General features: G+C 37.2%; 3 protein-coding genes across 6 annotated transcripts in view; 2 read left to right on the top strand and 1 right to left on the bottom strand.

The window, feature by feature from the left end:
- The window catches only part of LOC138912712 (gamma-interferon-inducible lysosomal thiol reductase), a 130320-nt gene extending 126078 nt beyond the window's left edge, over nt 1-4242 (top strand). Inside the window, exons 4-5 of one of the 2 annotated variants that reach the window (XR_011418263.1) lie at nt 3639-4017; nt 4136-4242. Coding sequence is in view for 1 of the 2 variants with exons in the window: in XM_070213969.1 (XP_070070070.1) it covers nt 3639-3893 (255 nt within the window). In the remaining variant the exon portion in view is untranslated. Of the gene's footprint in view, nt 1-3638; nt 4102-4135 lie in introns of those variants that run through there. The other variant, XM_070213969.1, reaches the window with a different exon arrangement.
- Nucleotides 28-854, bottom strand: LOC138912714 (uncharacterized). The gene is made up of 4 exons (XM_070213972.1): nt 794-854; nt 547-736; nt 358-479; nt 28-293 (listed from the first exon to the last, which is right to left on the bottom strand). The coding sequence occupies exons 1-4, from the start codon at nt 807-809 to the stop codon at nt 49-51; spliced, it is 573 nt and encodes a 190-aa protein (XP_070070073.1). The 5' UTR covers nt 810-854; the 3' UTR covers nt 28-48.
- Nucleotides 4243-8390: 4148 nt separating the features above from the next.
- Nucleotides 8391-12279, top strand: LOC138912011 (uncharacterized). 3 transcript variants are annotated; one of them, XM_070211736.1, is made up of 5 exons: nt 8391-9662; nt 11217-11415; nt 11473-11677; nt 11725-11815; nt 11873-12279. In XM_070211736.1, the coding sequence occupies exons 2-5, from the start codon at nt 11235-11237 to the stop codon at nt 12146-12148; spliced, it is 753 nt and encodes a 250-aa protein (XP_070067837.1). In that variant the 5' UTR covers nt 8391-9662; nt 11217-11234; the 3' UTR covers nt 12149-12279. The 3 variants fall into 3 exon arrangements, with proteins under 3 accessions (XP_070067837.1, XP_070067838.1, XP_070067836.1); XM_070211737.1 differs by lacking the exon at nt 8391-9662 and having other exon boundaries at nt 10064-11415; nt 11873-12070; nt 12210-12263; XM_070211735.1 differs by lacking the exon at nt 8391-9662 and having other exon boundaries at nt 10065-11415.
- The last annotated feature ends 8690 nt before the right edge of the window (nt 12280-20969 follow it).

The raw sequence follows: 20969 nt of genomic DNA, 5'->3' as shown, positions 1-20969 counted from the left end.
TGCTTGAATAAATAAAAAATTACTAAAAGAAATACTATTTTAATTTATTTATTTGGTATTAATCTTCGTCCGAGGCACGCGTCTGTTGTAAGCCCAGCACCTTGCGATGAAAATCGGCAGATTCTTTGGCAATTTCTTCCTTACTTCCAGCTTCCTTTTTTCAATTTGAAGGAATTCATCGCCCTTACTGGTTTTGCGACGCTTTGCCTGGGAGCCCGAGGGGCCATCAAAGTCAGCGGCAGTGGTCTCGTCCATTTCGTCGCCTTGCCCATCGCTGCCAAAGCTTGAGAAGTCTGCAAAAATGTCAATTTATTGGTATATTTGAGTAATTCTTATGTTTACTGCGGTATGCGTTACCTGTGCTGTCAGTTGGGTGCACATCCACTGCTCGCGACCCTTGCATCAGGATAGCGACCCGCTCGAAATACTCCCATGTTGAGGGGGTACCCCCCGAAGGTCCAACCTTCGCCAGTTCGACTCTGAAAGCAGGTCGAAGAACAAAAATGTTAATTTATGTTATGTGTATCCCTATTTAAAGTTACATACCTGTATTTTTTCTTAATGTTTTCCATTTTTTGTTTTACCTCCACATGTGAGGGGCCGAATTCCTTAAGGCTGTTGGCCATCTCCTTGTATATGTGCGTGTTCTTTCGCACACCACGAAAACCATCCATATTATCTTGCCATAGATCGAAGAGAGTTAGCACGGCCTCATTCGACCACACAAATCGGGATCCTAATAATAATAAAGGCTTTAAACTAATTAATAAAAAAAATTAATATATTTTCTTACCTTTTTGTGTCAACATGGTAATCAGAACAGCTTTGCTTAAATTTTTCACTAGGGATGAACCGTCAACGATAGGAAAACAAATACGAAATATACCAAATATACCAAAGACCCTAAATGTACCCTACTTTTTCCCTGCTCTAGTTGCCTATACAAAAACTATGTAAAAAAAACAGGGTTTTGTCAATAACCCCATAACTCCATAACTCCACCCTAGTGGAAATAGGCCTTAAGGTCCCCCATTATATAATTTGTTTTGCTTACAAATTGTTATCGATCAAAGAAGTAGTTATTTTAAGAGAGGTTGTGCTGCCGACGCTGCTTCTTAACAAGTAAAACAAGAGAGAACGCTATAGTCGGGTTGTTGTCCCGACTATCTAATACCCGTCACTCAGCTAAAGGGAGTGCGAACGCTGTGTCGGGTTGGTGTCCCGACTAATAATCGAAACTCAGTTAAAGGGAGTGCGAGGGAGATAGATATATAATTTTTGATTGCGTATAACTTTTTAATGAATGGTCCGATTTGAATGTCTTCTACATTTCGATAGGTATAAATATACACAACAAAATTGCATTTATATTTCTCGAAAATCTTTAAAGATGAGGGCGCAGGACACATTTTAAAATCGTTAGTGGGCGATTGTGGGCGTTAGAGGGGGCGAGGCGCTCGGCTGAAATAAACTTGCGCTGCATCACACTTTAACAGTTATTTTCTGATTTGTAAAGTAAAACTCAAAGAATAACTGTTATTTTTTGAGTTTTATAATAAAAGTTTACAAGTGACAGTTATTCGTCGTGATCAAAAATAAAACTCAAACTTGATTTATGGCGATTTTGTGGGTAAAATAAATTTAAAGAAATATAGGTATAAAATATACGCGGTTGCCTTTTTTAACAAATTTTTAGTAAGTTATATAAAACACGGGTATAATGTTTTTTTTTTATTATTCCATTTTTTCAAAAATGTCAAGGGAATAACTGTTATTAATAAAAATCACAAATAACACTTATTTTTTGAGTTTTATTATAAAAATCAAAAAATAAAAATCATTACGGATTTGTAAACTACAATGGCTAATAAAAATTGTGGTATATTTAAAAACTTTTACGACCCTTCTAAGTGCGTGATTTTTTTTGTATGAAAAATTTACAATAACAGTTATTTTTGGTCCCTGGACCCTAATCAAGAATATATATACTTTATGGGGTCGGAAACGCTTCCTTCTTGCTGTTCCATACTTTTGCACGAATACAATATACCCTTTTACTCTACGAGTAACGGGTATAACTAGATATTTTTATCTAACGCTTAGGAGTTGTGGGTTGCGAGCTCTGGGTTTCACTATTTGTCGCATAAGAAATTGTTAGATGGTGGAAAATCGCGATGAGGAATAGATTGACGCATGCACAAATTTTGAACTAATTCGGAAAACCTTAAGTGGTTCGCGATATTAATGGAAAAGACTTTTATTTTATTTGTTAAAAAATATAAGTCTTTCAACTATTTTAATTTCGTTGACTTGGAGAAAAAACTTCCGATAGTCTTCTTTTTGAAAAATCATAATTAACTGTTATTCAAGACATACATATAAAAATAAAAATCAAAAATATAAGTTATTATACCCGTTACTCGTAGGGTATATTGTATTCGTGCAAAAGTATGTAACAGCTAGAAATAAGCGTTTCCGACCCCATAAAGTATATATATTCTTCATCAGGGTCACTAGCCGAGTCGATCTAGCCATGTCCGTCTGTCCGTCCGTATGAACGCTGAGATCTCGGAAACTACAAAAGCTGGAAGGTTGAGATTGTCCACACATATTCTTGGGCCTCCTATGCAGCGCAAGTTTATTTCAGCCGAGCGCCACGCCCCCTCTAACGCTTACAATAGCCCACTAACGATTTTAAAATGTGCCCTGCGCCCACATCTTTAAAGATTTCCGAGAAGTATAAATGCAATTTTGCTGTGTATATTTATACCTTTCGAAATGTAGAAGACCATTCATTAAAAAGTTATACGCAACTAAAATATCTACATATATCTATCTCCCTCGCACTCCCTTTAGCTGAGCTACGATTATAGTCGGGACACGAACCCGAGTGACGCTGAGTGACGGGTATTAACACCAACCCGACTATAGCGTTCTCTCTTGTTTTTAAGCTATATTATACAAATTGATAATAATAACACTGTGCAGCATTTTTAGTGCTTTTCAAATTTACCTCGATGGATGCTATATTTTTGGATTCGTTACGAATTCCCAAGTTAAGCTGCGTTTTCCTATAAGTTCCCCGACGCAAGGATTCTTAGCAAAAGGACCTCAAAGTTTGAAAAATGGTGAGATTGGCCAACTTTGCGGAGCTCTTAGAGGCAAATGGATTCGATGTTAAAGTTTTTTAAAAGATACACTCTTTATCTTTCAAACCCCATACTTAGAATAATTTTAGGATCTTTTTTAAGGCAAAAAAAAATTCTAGAAAACATAGTCAAAAAACATAAATGTATACAGATACGGTTAAAATAGTAGTAGTGTTGCCGCCCTGTGTATTTAAAGGTTTGTTGTTGTCTCTGAATTTAAACCGGTCTGCTGCGAAAGAGCTTAGGGTATATTCCAAAAATAAAACATCCGTAATTTTTTGAACGATCAAACTCCTCCTGGTCGTGTCTTCACTTCTGAAAGTAACACACGCTTAAATCTAATAAATAATTATAATAGTCGATATATCTCATCCTCTATTTTGAAGGCATTTTTTTTGATACTGGCCTAATGCTAGTGTCTAAAAAAACCTCGAATGTATTTATACACTATAGATTTATTCACCAAATAAAAATATTATTTCTTTGCAGTGCTCAAAACAACACATTATAGACGTTATGCTCATTAAAAAATGTTTTGACAGTAACCAAGGAGTAGATTTGCTTAAACTTAATGGAGAAGCCACTCATGCATTAAGCCCTCCTGTAACATTTATTCCAACAATCACAATAGACGGATCCCAAGGTAGACAAGCGTCTATTTTGAAAGACTTGCTTTCTGAGGTATGCAAAGCAGTCGGTGATTCAGCGAAAGCCAAAAATATATGCGACTATCAAAAACTCTAATAGTATGCTTAGACTACTAGAATCATTTTCGAATATCCGAAGATTTAAGCGAAGCGGTTACATTATAGATGCGGCCTAAAAACATTTGAATTTAAAGAAAACTGACATTGAAATCGAGCGTTACGTATGTATTCCTGTATATTTTCTAATAGAATTGTCAAACCTTTATCGAATAAAAATTCTAGTAAATTGTCAAACCTTTATCGAACATTTGAATAGTTTTTCCCTTCTTCTATCCACAGGGTTCCTGTGGGTCTCATGTCGTAAACACACTATAAATAATTAAAGAATTAATATTTTCTGAGACATAAAAATTAATAAATCGCTTAGCGAATTTTGGAAAAAAAAATATTTTTTTTTACTTCTCCTATTTAATAGTTTACACAATTATACCCTTGTAGAGGGTATTATAATTTCAGTCAGATGTTTGCAACGCAGTGAAGGAGACGTTTCCGACCACATAAAGTATATATATTCTTGATCAGCACCAATAGCCGAGTCTATCTAGCCATGTCCGTCTGTCCGTCTGTCCGTCTGTCCGTCTGTCCGTTTCTATGCGAACTAGTCTCTCAGTTTTAAAGCTATCGCGATGAAACTTTCCCGAAAGCCTTCTTTCTATTGCAGGTAGTACATATGTCGGAGCCAGCCGGATCGGACCACTATATCTTAAGGCTCCCAAACAAATATAAGAAAATTCATTGTAACTTTGTAGGAAGTAGGCCTTTTGATTCTTGACTACTTAAAAACAAAATTGAAATAAATCGAAACGCTGAATCTGGAATCCCTGGAACTGCACCGAGTGAGTATTCTTTTATCTACAAGGGTATATAAGCTTCGGCTGGCCGAAGATAGCTTCCTTTCTTGTTTTTATTAGTATCGAACTTATTTTACTTTCACTGCTTACAATTACAATACTCTTTTGGTTCGACCGATCTATTCGGATGCCTGATCAAGGGCCGATTATCTCATAAGCAAACCTCGGTTTAAGTGAGTCTAGGGACTTGTTAAGAATTGGATAAGAGATGGACTCAAGAGAGTCGGAATAAATTGGATGATTGTGGAAATCGATTAGACTGATTACTCTGCAGGCTTCGCTGTGTGCTGACCGGATGATAATGTTTACATTTGGGAGACCCGCGGCGCAAATGTTTACATTAGAAGGACCGCGGCGCAAGCGCAATTGCTTACAGTAGGCGCATGTTATGAGCGACGGTTATGGCGCGAGGAGAGGAAAGAAGGGGGCAGCAGAAGCCACAGTCTGTTAAGTTGCGAAAGAAAAAAGAAAGACCAACATTAGCACAGTGCCATAGAATGCACCAATTGGGCAATTCAATGGAAAACAAGAGAGAACGCTAACGTCGGGTTGGTGTCCCGACTATCTAATACCCGTTACTCAGCTAAAGGGAGTGCGAACGCTGTACTCGGGTTAATGTCCCGACTATCTAATAATCGTAACTCAGCTAAAGGAAGTGCAAGGAAGATAGATATATAAACAATCTAGATTGCGTATAACTTTTTAAAGAATGGTCCGATTTGAAAAATGTTTTCTACATTTCGATAGGTATAAATATACACAACAAAATTGCATTTATACTTCTAAAATCGTTACTGGGCGATTGTGGGCGTTAGAGGGGGCGTGCCGCTCGGCTGAAATAAACTTTCGCTGCGTAGGAGGCCCAAGAATATGTGTGGAAAATCTTAACCTTCTAGCTTTTGTAGTTTCCGAAATCTCAGCGTTCATACGGACAGACAGACGGACATGGCTAGATCGACTCGGCATGTGACCCTAATCACGAATATATATACTTTATGGAGTCGGAAACGCTTCCTTCTAGCTGTTACATAATTTTGCACGAATACAATATACCCTTTTACTCTACGAGTAACGGGTATAACTAGATATTTTCATCTAACGCTTAGGAGTTGTGGATTGCGAGCTCTGGGTCTCACTATTTGTCGCATAAGAAATTGTTAGATGGTGGAAAATCGCGATGAGGAATAGACTGACGCATGCAAAAATTTTGAACTAATTAAGAAAACCTTAAGTGGTTCGCGATATTAATGGAAAAGATTTTTATTTTATTTGTTAAAAAATGTAAGTCTTTCAACTATTTTAATTTCGTTGACTTGGAGAAAAAACTTCCGATAGTCTTCTTTTTGAAAAATCATAAATAACTGTTATTCAAGACATACATATAAAAATAAAAATCAAAAATATAAGTTATTTTTAAGCTATATTATACAAATTGATAATAATAATTATTTTGAAACTTTTATAATAAAAAATTGTAAAAACCTTTAAAAATTATTTATTCTAATAAAACTTATAACTGTTACGGTATCTGATTTAAATAACATCGGCTAATTGTTATAGCCGATACTATCGGCTAAGCGATTGCTGGAACTATATCTCCGCCAATAATGATTAAGAATAAAAAACCCGCCCCTTGAAACAATCAAATTTTAATTAAAAATTTACCAAAGTTAATCATTAAATGCAGTGCATACGTTCTACGTAATATAAATATATTTTCTAGGGACTTGTTAAGAATTGGATAAGAGATGGACTCAAGAGAGTCGGAATAAATTGGATAATTGTGGAAATCGATTAGACTGATTACTCTGCAGGCCTCGCTGTGTGCTGACCGGATGATAATGCTTACATTTGGGAGACCCGCGGCTCAAATGTTTACATTAGAAGGACCGCGGCGCAAGCGCAATTGCTTACAGTAGGCGCATTTTATGAGCGCCGGTTATGGCGCGAGGAGAGGAAAGAAGGGGGCAGCAGAAGCCACAGTCTGTTAAGTTGCGAAAGAAAACAGAAAGACCAAAATTAGAACAGTGCAATAGAATGCACCGTCCACGTGGGCACGTTGGGCGCTTTGCTTCTTCTCCTCGCTTGGGAGTGGCAAATCGCCCACGCTTCACTCAAATTCTTCGTCCGTGTCACTCGACCTCTTCGCCGTTCTGTTTTCTTGGCTACTCGGAGTTTCGGAATCAATCCCTCTCGCTCTCTCTTATGGGCGAGTGCCAGTTTACGGGGGTTGATTTCCAACGCGATCATACGTTCTCTCGCTCGCTCGAGGTAAGCCTTCCAGGCTAGCTCAGTGGTGATGATAGTTTTATTAACTATTAACCTAACTTATAATAATATTTTGCATTATGCTAGCCTTTTTTAATTACTTATAATATTGTGTGTATTCTAGGTGGAGTTATATATACATTTAGAAAGAGGGGTGGCTATTCGTGTGGAGACAATCGACTCCTCACACATGAATCCTTGTTTCGCGGTTCGTAGATTCTGTTTCAGGACCCACAACAAAAATGGGATTTAAAGAGTCGAAGGCGAAAGGCAACACTGCCAACATCATTAACAATGTCGAAGTGATAGACAAGAAGGACAAGATTGTGAAAGTGTTTAAGGTCTTGTGTCTAATCACAGTGTTAATAGTGCTCCGTACAACGCCGCGGGATCATAGACACGATCCTCTCTAGAACGGCTGCCTCCAACTGGCCTGAAAGAAGCCGGGATTAAGTACAAAACAATAAAATAAAGGAAACCAAATAATAACACAGGTACACAGCCAAAAATTTCCACGAACCATTTCAAGTTTTCCATGATATTTGGGTGCTCCTGAGTAAAAGTCCCATACAAAATTAGTTTCCATCACCTACAGGTTCCGCGGTATAGCTAAGAATACAAAAAACCGATGTTTGCCGACATTTTGAATTACGTGGCCTATATAATTGAACCAACCTTTATTATTTTCGGTAGGACCTACTCTCAATACATCAAGGCATTCCTAAAAAATAGTCCCCATTGTGAACCATTGCCCATGTCTTTGGAATTCGACGCCAAAGTTGAAAATCCCAAAATTGTAGAGATTTTTCTGATGTAAAAACAATTCTGAGGATTAAATCTTGAATGGAAGTAATTTTAACTATTCATTGTATCTATTGTTCATTGTATGCTTTAATTTCGGTTTAAAGCGTTTTCATGAGAATATTTTTTATTGGATTTATTATACTAATAAAACCGATTTTTTTATTTCATTATCTACTCCTAAATGTTGTCAAATTTTAAAAAAGTCAAGGCATCCTACAGAATGGGAGTAAACATTTACATTTTTCTATGTATGTTCGGTGAACGTACTTTAGTTTCTTAGTTCTAGAGGTTGCCATGACTTATTCAAAATTTGACAACATTTAGGAGTAGATAATGAAATAAAAAAAACGGTTTTATTAGTATAAGAAATCCAATAAAATGTCCTTATGAAAACGCTTTAAACCGAAATTAAAGCATACAATGAACAATAGATACAATGAATAGTTAAAATTACTTCCATTCAAGATTTAATCCTCAGAATTGTTTTTCCATCAGAAAAATCCCTACAATTTTGGGATTTTCAACTTTGGCGTCGAATTCCAAAGACATGGGCAATGGTTCACAATGGGGACTATTTTTTAGGAATGCATTGATGTATTGAGAGTAGGTCCTACCGAAAATAATAAAGGTTGGTCCAATTATATAGGCCACGTAATTCAAAATGTCGGCAAACATCGGTTTTTTGTATTCTTAGCTATACCGCGGAACCTGTAGGTGATGGAAAATAATTTTGTATGGGACTTTTACTCAGGAGCACCCAAATATCATGGAAAACTTGAAATGGTTCGTGGAAATTTCACAAAGTTTAATTTTGTGTTCCTGTGTAATCAGCCACAGCAACAAACAAAACAAAAGCAGCAACGCAAACAATTGTGAGGAGTCGTAAAACTCCCCACAAATCTCGAGTCAGGAGAGCCCCCAGCAACAGCGAAGGCAGCGAGAATGCGGCAGAATCCGAGGGCATCCAGGTCCACCGGTAAATACTGGACCTTGGACCCGGCTAAAGCGGAGAGACCGCTGGACCTTGGACCCACGCCGCCAGAGGGCAATGAGGTCGAACGGTGAATCCGTGGACTTCGGACCAGCACAAAGAGGATGCACCGTGAACTAACGGGACATCTTGGACCTTGGACCCGATGCGTGTCGAGTGCAAAGGGAACTAACGGGACACACTTGAACATTGGACCCTAGCGAGCCGTGTGCAAAAAGGGAAATAACGGGACCCCGCCGCTGCCTATAAAAGTGACGGCGCAGGCGCAGCTCGAGGCAGTCAGTTGGAGTTCGCGCGACAGTCAGTGCAGTAAGCGCCGCAGTTCATGCAGCCAGGAGGCACGGGACGTGTCAGTCGGAAGACGCGACGCTGGCAGCCGGAGTACAGGACAGACAACCAAGATACGCGAGCGAAAGTACAAGTGCAACAAGTGAACCAGAGATCAAGAATACAAGTGCGAGGATTCAATCGAGTGCGTGGCCGTGAGAGTACCGTAGAAACCAGAGTCAAGACGCTAGGCCAAGGCTGAGACTGCAACGGTGAGATCTGCAGGACACAGAGATTGGAGTGGAGACGAGTGCAGGACAGGAGCAGAGTCTAGAGAAGGACGAGCTACCGGCAGGGTAAGCGCGGATCAAGAGTTTGTGCCAGGCGTCGGGGTTACGGTGGACTGACGATAAGGCTGAATCCTCGGATTTGACCTGTCGGGACATTTGTTTCTCAGGCTAGAGCCAGACCGACCCCAGGGAACACGACGGAACAGGTGATCCCAGGATCATTCTGGTCGGACCCGAAAGGAAGGTTGTACAGACTTTTGAGTCCTACAAGCCGGGTGGAACTGGAGAGACGCCGTTGGAGAATCGGCATCGCAGCGATCCAACAGTTGAAAACAGTTCGTTACACAATTAAATGAATGAAAACAAATAATTATCAGTAACAGCCCTGAAAAACCAAAACAAAAACGACAGCCGCTAAGCGAACTTGCATGTGTAATCGGAAGATTATTAAGAAGTCACCTTTGTGGAGTTCACCTGAATGCCTGAGTGCCTTCATTCTATCCATTTTCTTATAGTTTTTATACCCTTGCAGAGGGTATTATAATTTCAGTCAGATGTTTGCAACGCAGTGAAGGAGACGTTTCCGACCACATAAAGTATATATATTCTTGATCAGCATCAATAGCCGAGTCCATCTAGCCATGTCCATCTGTCCGTTTCTATGCGAACTAGTCTCTTAGTTTTAAAGCTATCGCGATGAAACTTTCCCAAAAGTCTTCTTTCTATTGGAAGTAGTAATTTGTCGGAACGAGCCGGATTGGACCACTATATCTTATGGCTCCCATACGAATAATAAAAAAAAAATAGAAAATCATTGTAACTTTGTAGAAAGTAGGCGTTTTGATTTTTGACAATGTAAAAACAACATTTTAAGTAGGCATACCTGCAAAGGTATATAAACTTCGACTGGCCGAAGTTAACTTCCTTTCTTGTTTTAGTTTTTGTTTGTTCGGTGCTTTAGAAAAAGAAAATGAATAGCTTTGCGAAAAATACTATGTTCAATATATGCTACCCCTAAATATTATTTTTAAGTGCACTAATTCCATAAGTTTAATATAAAAAAACTTTATTTAATTTAATTTTAAACTGGTTACAAATATTTTTGTTTCGGAAGAACACTGACTGTCTTTAGACAAGTCTCAAACTGAACTCGCTTCTTAACTTAAACTTCTTCGACGATCATACCTCGGTTTTGAGATTCAGAGCTTTCTATGAGTGGAGTTAGCTTTAATTTAGTGAGTTTTCTAATTGCCCTTTGGATTGTTGATTCTTAATGCACCGGCGACTCAATCCGGTTGTTTAGTCTAAATATTTGGGGATTCTTTCGCATGCACTGTGGGGAAAAAGTCCGTTTTTTTTTTGCATAAACTCTAGTTTTAAAGATAGGGCCTTGAAAATTATAATATATACTCCCTTTGCACAAATAGAATTTCAGTTTTTTTTTCCATTTTTAGAACTTTACCTTAAACACCACACACAGCCACCCACCCACCACCTCCCCATTATGATCAACCCCCAAAAAATGTTCAGGATATTTTTTTATATTAAGGCCTCTTTACAGTTCAGATGGAATGTGACATGGAATCGAATTTTTCATACAAATTTCAAAATCTGAGATGGAATAGATTCCATTTTCCATTTTATTTTTCATTTCGAGTTTACACTTCTAATGGAATTTTGTCAGAATTCTTAGAAAAGCCTCATATGTTTAACATAGATTAAAACAATTTTGAATAGAAGCCCTTGTAAAATTTAACATTTGTTCGACAGTAACAGAAATTCGATCTGTTAATATCATTACATTTGACTCGATTGGAATATGTGAGTGGGTACATATTCCATGAGAGTACATATGAAATTTATGGTGTTCATTCCCTTTCCTGTCAAAGTGTTTATGAGTTTGAAAAATGTCGGGAGCAAGAAAAAACAAAAAGAGGAATCAAAGCATCAGCCGCGAGGAAACCATTCAACTGATAGAAGAAGTAAAATCACGCCCGGAGATATGGGACTTAACCAACAAGAACCATAGCAATAATAATGCTGTTAGAAGTGCTTGGGCAGCCGTTAGTGCTGCCACCAACAAAGAAGGTGAGGAATTTTTATATCAATAAAAATTGGATGTGATCATTAAACATTACTTTGCAGTCGACGAGGTCAAGTCAACCTGGCTTTCACTTCGTGATAGCCTTCGCTATCACACGAAGAAGAAAGCAACACAGATTCTAAAAAGTGGTAGCGCTGGTGGCTCAAAGAATATAAACCTAGTCGAATCCGAAAAGACGGGCCCCGAGATAGACTGGGAGATGGCAGAGCATATGTCATTTCTGCAGGGGCTGTCTCACAAAAGAAAGTAAGTTACACAAACTGAAACCATTGTTATTAATATTATTTTTTCAGGACATTTGCTTCTGTGCACGCCCCATCCACTTCAGAAAAACGTGGTTGTGATAGCCCGGAAGAGGACACTGAGGAGGCTTCGTATGATTATGTAAGCTTCATAAAATTCCTATTTATTCTTTATTGATTGTGATCGGACAAATCGCAGAGACCAAAGAAGAAGAAAAACAGTGACCCAATAGGAACCGAAATTGGAGAACTGCTCAAGTCAGCGAAGGACCTCATATCGGTGGTTCAGACCAAGCAAGACAACAAGACAACTGGATCCCTGAAAAATGTCGAAATGTTTTCTTTTTGGGACAAGATGATGGAGGACTTTTCCGAGGAGGCCCTACAACAAGTGCAGGTGAAGGTGACGGCAGCAATAGCTGAAATTGGAAAAAAAGATCGTGCTGCCAAAAATAAAAAAAATAATAAAAATTAAAATTGTGTCTTCTTTATTTTATATGTGGAACGTTTCTCATTCATTGGTTTCTTGGACAAAGGCTGCCCTGTTCTGCCATGGTACGGCGCCTGCGTTTGAATTTATATGAGCACATAACTGGTTTCTAATCATCTTGCCATAATCATTTGGCCTGCCAATATATGGCTGCAGCGATGTTAAATTGTTGTGTTCAATTGATTGTTCCTCAAAACCGCCTATGTAATCAACAGTGGCATTTCTTATTAAAAAATTATGAAGTAAGCAGCATGCCGTAGTAACCTTATGTGCTGTCTTTGGTTGACAAATAAGAGTTCGTTGCATGCATATCCACCTCCAGCTTAGTATGCCAAAAGCGTTCTCTATGCATCTACGAGCACGGCTCAAGCGATAGTTGAAGATGCGCTCCGAGTTTCCAAGATTTGTTCCGCTATAAGGCTTCATAATTCTCTTGCAAAGTGGAAATGCATCGTCACCTATTAAAAAGTACGGAATTCGATTTCCATTAATGATGCGGTCATTTGGAAATTCAAGTCTGTCGCCGAGAATATCTCTTCCAAATTGTGATGACGAAAATACATTTACATCACCTTCGCTTCGATTGCGAATTTGGTTAGAGGTGGTATCGCGTCAGCTCGAGTTTCCCGTAGTGGCTGCAAATGCTTCTCAATTTTCGAAAAAATATTCATAAAATTTTCATAAGACATTCGGAAATTTTCCAAGAACACTGGTGGGTTATTGATCATATCGACAAAGTCCTTAGCGAATCTGCCTTTTGTGTTTCGATCCTTAAGATAGGGATTGACCCAGCACTTGCGTTTGCTTCTTTGGTTTTTTTCACGTTTTTTTTTCAACAACGCCGCGCCAGATTATTAATTGCAAGTTGCAGTAATAGTACACTAAAATGAAGACAGTAGTGTATAAGTTGCCATCGAGATTATTGCGCTCAGAATGTATCTAAATACGTACCACTCATCATCCATTCTAAAAGAATACAAATCGTTTTTTCCGTTTAAATTTGATAGAACGAATTTGGCAGGGCAAGTACTAAGAAAAATTCCATTTCAAAAATTCCTACTGAGGTGTAAAGAGGCCTTTAATACAAAACATATTTGTTAAGAAAACAACTATAAGATAGGATAAGGTAGTTATTATATAAAAATTGTTATTATCCTCATCCGTCTATGAAAAAAAAGCCAAAAAGTAAAAAGTTTGTTGGTGTTTTTTACCACTTGTTTCTTTATAATTTTGTTAATACATTTCTATAACAACCTTGCGTCGATAACTAAAGCTTAACAGAACACAAACACTTTTTTTAGTTATCGGCTAAAATAACTGGACAATGCAAACAGTTACAGCACAATCTGTTTTGAGATTTATGCATATCTTGACGTACATTTTTTTATATTTTTGTTTATTTTTTAGCCCTCTAAACACTTTGCACGTCGTTAGGAAACTTTGGAGTAAAATTAGCGCGTTTTTTCTTCGAGATGAGCATGTTAATCGATGGAGCTACGACAAATTATCGGTGACGCGTAAAATTTTTTTAAAAGCTAAAGGGAGTGCGAACACATCTGAAGGGAGTGCGAGGGAGATAGATATATAAACAATTTTGATTGCGTATAACTTTTTAATGAATGGACCGATATGAAAAATGCATTCTACATTTCGGTATAAATATACTCAACAAAATTGCATTTATACTTCTCGGAAATCTTTAAAGATGTGGGCGCAGGACACGAACTGATAATGTAATTTGATTCGTTCTGGATGCTTAGTCTAGAGCTTGGGTACATTTGCAATTATATATTGGCTGGTTGGAGTACTAAAGTTATTCGAAGGGTAGATTCTGGGATGGTGTATGTTTGTGTAAGTGCGTGGGCGTATGGATATGTGCATAGAGTTATGTGGATCTATGGATATGTCACTATATATATGTTTAATTTAATAATTATCTATAACCCAGAGCGTTAAGATCTCCTCGCCAGAATATAAAAGAGTAAGCTTCCCTTTTTTTTATAAATATATAGGTATGTTTAACTGCACAATAATCACAACCCAGGCGAAGTTAATTTACCAATATCTCTAATAGAGCTAGAGAATTTATTCCTTGAGACCTTCTGTCTAGATTTCTCTCCATTAATTCATTGCAACAAACAAGAGAAATCTATTATAGTAGCCACAGTACCCAATGTACAAGTATATCCCGTAATCTATTCCAACAGTTTGCTAAGTGATGTCACTATTTATATGATCAATAAAAATAATTAATCGTTTCTAAGTACACACAAAAAAAATAACCTTTCACCATAATTTTTTAAGAACACCAAATTTATAATTTATATCTATTTTATATAATTTTTATACCCTTGCAGAGGGTATTATGATTTCAGTCAGAAGTTTGCAGCGCAGTGAAGGAGACGACCCCATAAAGTATATATATTCTTGATCAGCATCACTAGACGAGCCGATTTAGCCATGTCCGTCTGTCTGTCTGTCCGTCTGTCCGTCTGTCTGTTTCTACGCAAACTAGTCTCTCAGTTTTTGAGCTATTGGGATAAAACTTTCCCAAAAGTCTTTTTTCTATTGCAGGTAGTATATAAGTCGGAACCAACCGGATCGGACAACTATATCTTATAGCTCCCATAGGAAGGATCAAAAAAAAAACGTAAAAAAATTCTAGCTCCGGTGTTTTTTGAAATTTTACCTTCTACTCTTGGGAAAATTTTTTTTTTATATATTTCTGAATTTCGGTTTTTTTTTTGTGTTTTAAATCGGATCACTATATCATATAGCTGCCATAGGAACGGTCAAAAAATTAAATGGAAATTAATGGGAAAAAAATTATATCTTTGTTGGTTTTTATTACATTCCCTTCTACTCTGGGATATGACTATTTTGAAATATTTCCGAATTTCGATTTTAATTTTTAAAAGATCTAACTACCATATCATATAGCTGTGATAAAAACGATCGAAAAATGAATGTGAAATAATAAGAAATTTAACATTCTTGCGATTTGTAAATTAATAGAATGATCTGCAAGGGTATATAAGCTTCGGCTTGCCGAAGCTAGCTTCCTTTCTTGTTCTATGTAAACTTTTAACATTAGCTACCATAAATACTTTTATATTTCATTTAATTTTACTCCCAAAAAGACAAACATACTTTTACCATCAGCAACACATACACCTATCATATATATTTTAGTCAACATTATGCACAACTACAAAAAATCTTTTTATTTATTTATTTATTTCGCCAACAGACCTTAAGTCCTTAACTGGCTACTCTTTAAGTTTCTTAAATCGAGTTACAATTTCAAATAATAAAATTCCAAGATCCGTGAAGCACTGTTTACTGTTAATGTGGAATGTGGAAAGCAGACGTTGAAAATTGCAGCAAATGTTCACGCTGGGAGAACGCTGAGTGCAGTGCAGCTCAATCCGATCTAGCGAATCTCGCACAAAAGGACGAAAGCAAAAGCCAACCAGACCGTGGCAAGATATGGCATCGGCTCTAATGCCTACCTTCTCAGACACATATTTACACAACGCGGCTCAGTTTCGAGAGCTGCTGGTACAACTTGAAGAGGACTTGCCAAAGTTTGGATAGGAGCTGCAGTCTTTTTAGCTCTTTATTCCGACCATTGGTGCTAACGTTTTCGAGACCCGTAGATTGTTGAACACTATCTATTTTTGTGTTCAAGTTGAAGTTAAGCTTTTCTAACTCAGAAACTCTTTTCCTCAATTCCTGTTCCTCAATTTTAGACTGCGAGTCATGGCCGACAACACTGTAATCACGCTGCCAAATAATAAGGTGTGTTTCAAAATTATACGACACCATATATTTCTTAAATATTTTTTTTATTAAAAGTCGTTTTTAGGTGATTGTGTTTGTATTTAATCGTTATAACAAAACAAAGAATTTCATGTGAAAACAATATAATATTTGCCTCCGTGGCATAACTAATAACAAAATCTTAATTTTCATAATTATACGACACCATTGATTTTTTCCGGTTCCAATGATCAAACTTACCCGAAATTTTTTTTCTGGTTAAATATAAACTAAACAAGAGAGAACGCTATAGTCGGGTTGTTGTCCCGACTGTCTAATACCCGTCACTCAGCTAAAGGGAGTGCGAACGCTGTGTCGGGTTGGTGTCCCGACTAATAATCGTAACTCAGCTAAAGGGAGTGCGAGGGAGATAGATATATAATTTTTGATTGCGTATAACTTTTTAATGAATGGTCCGATTTGAAAAATGTCTTCTACATTTCGATAGGTATAAATATAAACAACAAAATTGCATTTATACTTTTTGGAAATCTTTAAAGATGTGGGCGCAGGACCCATTTTAAAATCATTAGTGGGCGATTGTGGGCGTTAGAGGGGGCGTGGCGCTCGGCTAAAATAAACTTGCGCTGCGTAGGAAGCCAAAGAATATGTGTGGGAAATCTCAACCTTCTAGCTTTTGTAGTTTCTGAGATCTCAGCGTTCATACAGACGGACAGACGGACAGACGGACAGACGGACAGACAGACAGACAGACAGACAGACGGACATGGCTAGATCGACTCGGCTAGTGACCCTGATCAAGAATATATATACTTTATGGGGTCGGAAACGCTTCCTTCTAGCTGTTACATACTTTTGCACGAATCTAATATACCCTTTTACTCTACGAGTAACGGGTATAAAGATTCGATTTTGAGAGTATTCCAGCTTTGGGCTGGATCTTTGAACCTGCTAATCTTCGGCCCATACATAAATATTGAATATTTCTCTCTATACCTTAAAGTTTTTTTTCTAAGTCATATCCCCCAATTCGTCTTAACTTTTGTCTGGTCAATATTCTTAACACTTTTGAATCAAATAAGAATCCTGTTCAGTGTATTACGTGCACGAAACAGACCTCAAAAATCATTTTTTAAAGAATTGCCCTTTTGGAACCAAACTGTTTTATTCCAAAAATATTTGATTTTGGGCGATACTTTCTGTCCAAATGCAAAAATTTGTTCTTCAAAACCTTAATAAACTTTCCACATTTCACGATTGGAACATTTGAAATGCGATCCCCAGTCTGCGTCCCCTTAATGAAATCCCATGGTGAAAACACTCAAATTCGTATGAAAAACTTTCAAAAAAAACTTCAAAGTGGCGCAGACTAGGGATCGCATTTCAATGTGCATAAAGTTAGCAATGCAAATTTTTTTCTATCGACAATTTGCCGTTATTTATCCGTAAATTATTCGTGAAAGAAAAAATGTTGTTGCTCTTGTTTTAACATTTTTTTTTAAAAAACACCCCCACTAAAGTTCAAAGTTCGTGCATGTAATGAACTGAAAAGGATTTTTATTTGATTCAAAAGTGCTAAGAATATTGACCAGACAAAAGTTAAAACGAATTGTGGGATATGACTTCGAAAAACTACTTTTTTAAGGTGTAGAGAGACATATTCAATATTTATGTATTGGTTGAAGATTGAAAGGACCTTTGGGCTGGATTACTCTCAAAATGGAACCTTTTAGTTTATATTTAACCAGAAAAAAAATTTCGGTCAAGTTTGATCATTGGAACCGGAAAAAATCGATGGTGTCGTATAATTATGAAACGATAGCACATAGCCGAAAAAAGACTGTATTTCAAAAAAATTAGCGGTAAATCCTTAACAAGAGGATCAGGGACTCGTGGTATTTTTTTTTCGTACACATCATACATTGTTCTTTCGATCTGCATTTAAATATTTCGCTTTCTATAAACAACAACAACGCTACGAATTTTCAAAAAATAAGTGTGTTGGTGTCGTATAATTTTGAAACACACCTTGTTTGGCAAATTCGTAAGCAAATTAATCGCATCTGGCTGCAAATCAATACAGGCAATATGAAAAACACAGCGGCAAACTGCAACGCAGCTATGTAGCGCTGACCTCCGAATTGCATTCGGCGCAAAGAGTCATAGCAGAAAGAATAGAATAACGCCCGATCGCAATGAGAGCAGAATGAAGACTAATAATAATACATCTCTAAAGATTATCAAATGAAGGACCGATTTTTAAGGGGATACGACCACAGCCCAAACCGTAAGAGCTAGATCAGCCAAATTTTTTCACAGTATTCCATTGGGGGCGTAGGCGCCCACTAAGGTCCGATATGTCCCCCCAGTGGCCCCAAACAGCTCCAATATCCATATTTAGAGCAAAAAAACATTTGATGTTTTTAAGCTTAACGTCTAAAATGGTTGGAATTTTGGAAATTTGGATTTTGCAGAATTTTAGGTCTTGAATAGGCCTAATTAGAAATCTAAAAGAAATTTCGATATCCCCCATAATTTGGGGGCTACATTTAAAATTAACTTTTCGATTTAAAAAATCTAAACCTCGGCTCCGATCGAGATGATTTTTCGGTAAATGGCCCAAATGCTTAAGTTTAATTTTTTAAGTTTTTAACATTTTTTTAAAGTATTTTTAACGAATTTATTTAGATTTCCTAAGTTATTGCGTTGCATTTTGTGGGAGCCTGCCGAGAGAGCGAAACCCACAGAGCGGATGCCAAGAGAGCGACGGCCGAGAGAGCAACAGCCAAGAAAACTGACGAGGGGGAGGGGTTTTGCTGTGTGGAAGGGGGAGGGGAAAAGGGCAATTTAAGTTAAAATTTGTTTCTGGATTTTAAAAACTTAAACTACTGTCCCAATCAATATGATTTTCGATCAATAGTCAGTCCTTTGGATCAAATGCTTAGGTTTTATTTTTCAAAAAATATTTTTCATTTTGTAGCAGAAGTAAGAGCCTTATTTAATTTTCACCATGGAAGAAGATAAAAAATTACTACAAATTCTGTAAACAAAGCCAAAATGTTTCCAAGTTAAAAAGTTAAATTTTAGGTTTTTTTAATGGCAGAAATAAATTCCAGAAAACATAGTCAAAAAACTTAAAAACATACAACTGCGGTCAAAATAGTAGTAGTGTTGCCGCCTTGTGTTTTTAAAAGTTTGTTGTTGTAACACTAGTTTACAAAATAATATTCTTGGTGTGCTCCCCAGCAATTGGTGGCAAATTCTGTTAGTGTTGGACCTCTAGACTACGAAAATAGCATTAATTTTTTTTTCGATGGCACAGTTTTTTTTTAAAGATTTTTTAAAGTTCGAAATGTTAAATTTCGGTCTGTCTGTCTGTCTGTCTGTCTGTCTGTATGAACGCTGAGATCTCGGAAACTATAAAAGCTAGAAGATTGACATTTTGCATGCAGATTCTAGGAGTTCCTACGCAGCGCAAGTTTGTTTCAAAAGGGTGCCACGCCCCCTCTAACGCCCACAATCGCTTATATACGATTTTAAAAATTTCAATATTTTGGAAAAGTAAAAATGCAGTTTTATTGTGTTTATCAATACCTATCGAAATGTAGAAGAAATTTTTTAAATCGGACCATTCGTTAAAAAGTTACGGCGGATCAAAGTTTTTCTCCATCTCTTTCGCACACCCTTTAGCTGAGTAACGGGTATCTGATAGTCGGGGCACCCGACTATAGCGTTCTCTCTTGTTTTATTTTAAAGTCAATAGATCAGAGTCTAACTTTGCCATACAGATCAATATGATTGGATAAGTAATGGCAGCGCAGAAGCTCGACAAAGATGAAAAATGTGTTTTTAGGTCGACTGTAAGTCGGCTGTATATATCGTAAAAACTCGAAATAAATCCGTTGAAAAATCATAATGGGTACAAACTTAAAGTTTAGATCCTACCGAATAAAACAAGCCGGATATGGCCCAAATCCATGGAAAACTGGATTTATGGTGGATTTTTAAAGATAGGATTTTTCCACTTTTTTCGGTTGACAGAGTCCAAATTTAAGATTTATCATAGGCGGCGACATGTAAACAAAAATGAGTGGTGACGACAGCCGGGTCAAAAAATAGCTAAATTTAAATGCTAGAAAATTATAGATAAATTTAAGTTCTGAAAATTCCTTTAAAACATAAAATTGCTTGCGTTATGACTGTGAGTATTTTTAATTAAGTACTATCCATTTGGATAATTCATTCTTATGAAAAAAGTAACCTTAATTTCAAAAATTAAATTCACTTTAATAATTTTCTAGCTTTTAAATATCTGATTTAGCTATTTTTTGACCCGGCTGCCATCACCACTAATTATACCCGTTACTCGTAGAGTAAAAGGGTATACTAGATTCGTGCAAAAGTATGTAACAGCTAGAAGGAAGCGTTTCCGACCCCATAAAGTATATAGATTCTTGATCAGGGTCACTAGCCGAGTCGATCTAGCCATGTCCGTCTGTCCGTCTGTCTGTCTGTCCGTCTGTATGAACGCTGAGATCTCAGAAACTACAAAAGCTAGAAGGTTGAGATTTCCCACACATATTCTTTGGCTTCCTACGCAGCGCAAGTTTATTTTAGCCGAGCGCCACGCCCACTCTAACGCCCACAATCGCCCACTAACGATTTTAAAATGGGTCCTGCGCCCACATCTTTAAAGATTTCCGAGAAGTATAAATGCAATTTTGTTGTGTATATTTATACCTATCGAAATGTAGAAGACATTTTTCAAATCGGACCATTCATTAAAAAGTTATACGCAATCAAAAATTATATATCTATCTCCCTCGCACTCCCTTTGGCTGAGTTACGATTATTAGTCGGGACACCAACCCGACACAGCGTTCGCACTGCCTTTAGCTGAGTGACGGGTATTAGATAGTCGGGACAACAACCCGACTATAGCGTTCTCTCTTGTTTTTGTTTACATGTCGTGATAAATCTTAAATTTAGACTCGGTCAACCAAAAAAAGTTTAAGAAGCCGCA

The sequence above is a fragment of the Drosophila takahashii genome, chromosome 2L, assembly GCF_030179915.1.
Source record: "Drosophila takahashii strain IR98-3 E-12201 chromosome 2L, DtakHiC1v2, whole genome shotgun sequence".
Classification (NCBI taxonomy): domain Eukaryota; kingdom Metazoa; phylum Arthropoda; class Insecta; order Diptera; family Drosophilidae; genus Drosophila; species Drosophila takahashii.
Note: the sequence above shows the minus strand (reverse complement) of the source record. Positions and strands in the feature narration are given on the sequence as shown.

Excerpts from the sequence above, each read along its gene's own strand:
- LOC138912714 (XM_070213972.1), bottom strand. Across the intron at positions 480-546 it reads AACATTAAGAAAAAATACAG|AGTCGAACTGGCGAAGGTTG; the intron begins GTATGTAACTTT and ends ACCTGCTTTCAG. Across the intron at positions 294-357 it reads GCACCCAACTGACAGCACAG|ACTTCTCAAGCTTTGGCAGC; the intron begins GTAACGCATACC and ends ACATTTTTGCAG.
- LOC138912011 (XM_070211736.1), top strand. The coding sequence starts at position 11,235 with ATGTCGGGAGCAAGAAAAAACAAAAAGAGGAATCAAAGCATCAGCCGC. Across the intron at positions 11,416-11,472 it reads TGCTGCCACCAACAAAGAAG|TCGACGAGGTCAAGTCAACC; the intron begins GTGAGGAATTTT and ends ATTACTTTGCAG. Across the intron at positions 11,816-11,872 it reads AGGAGGCTTCGTATGATTAT|AGACCAAAGAAGAAGAAAAA; the intron begins GTAAGCTTCATA and ends GACAAATCGCAG.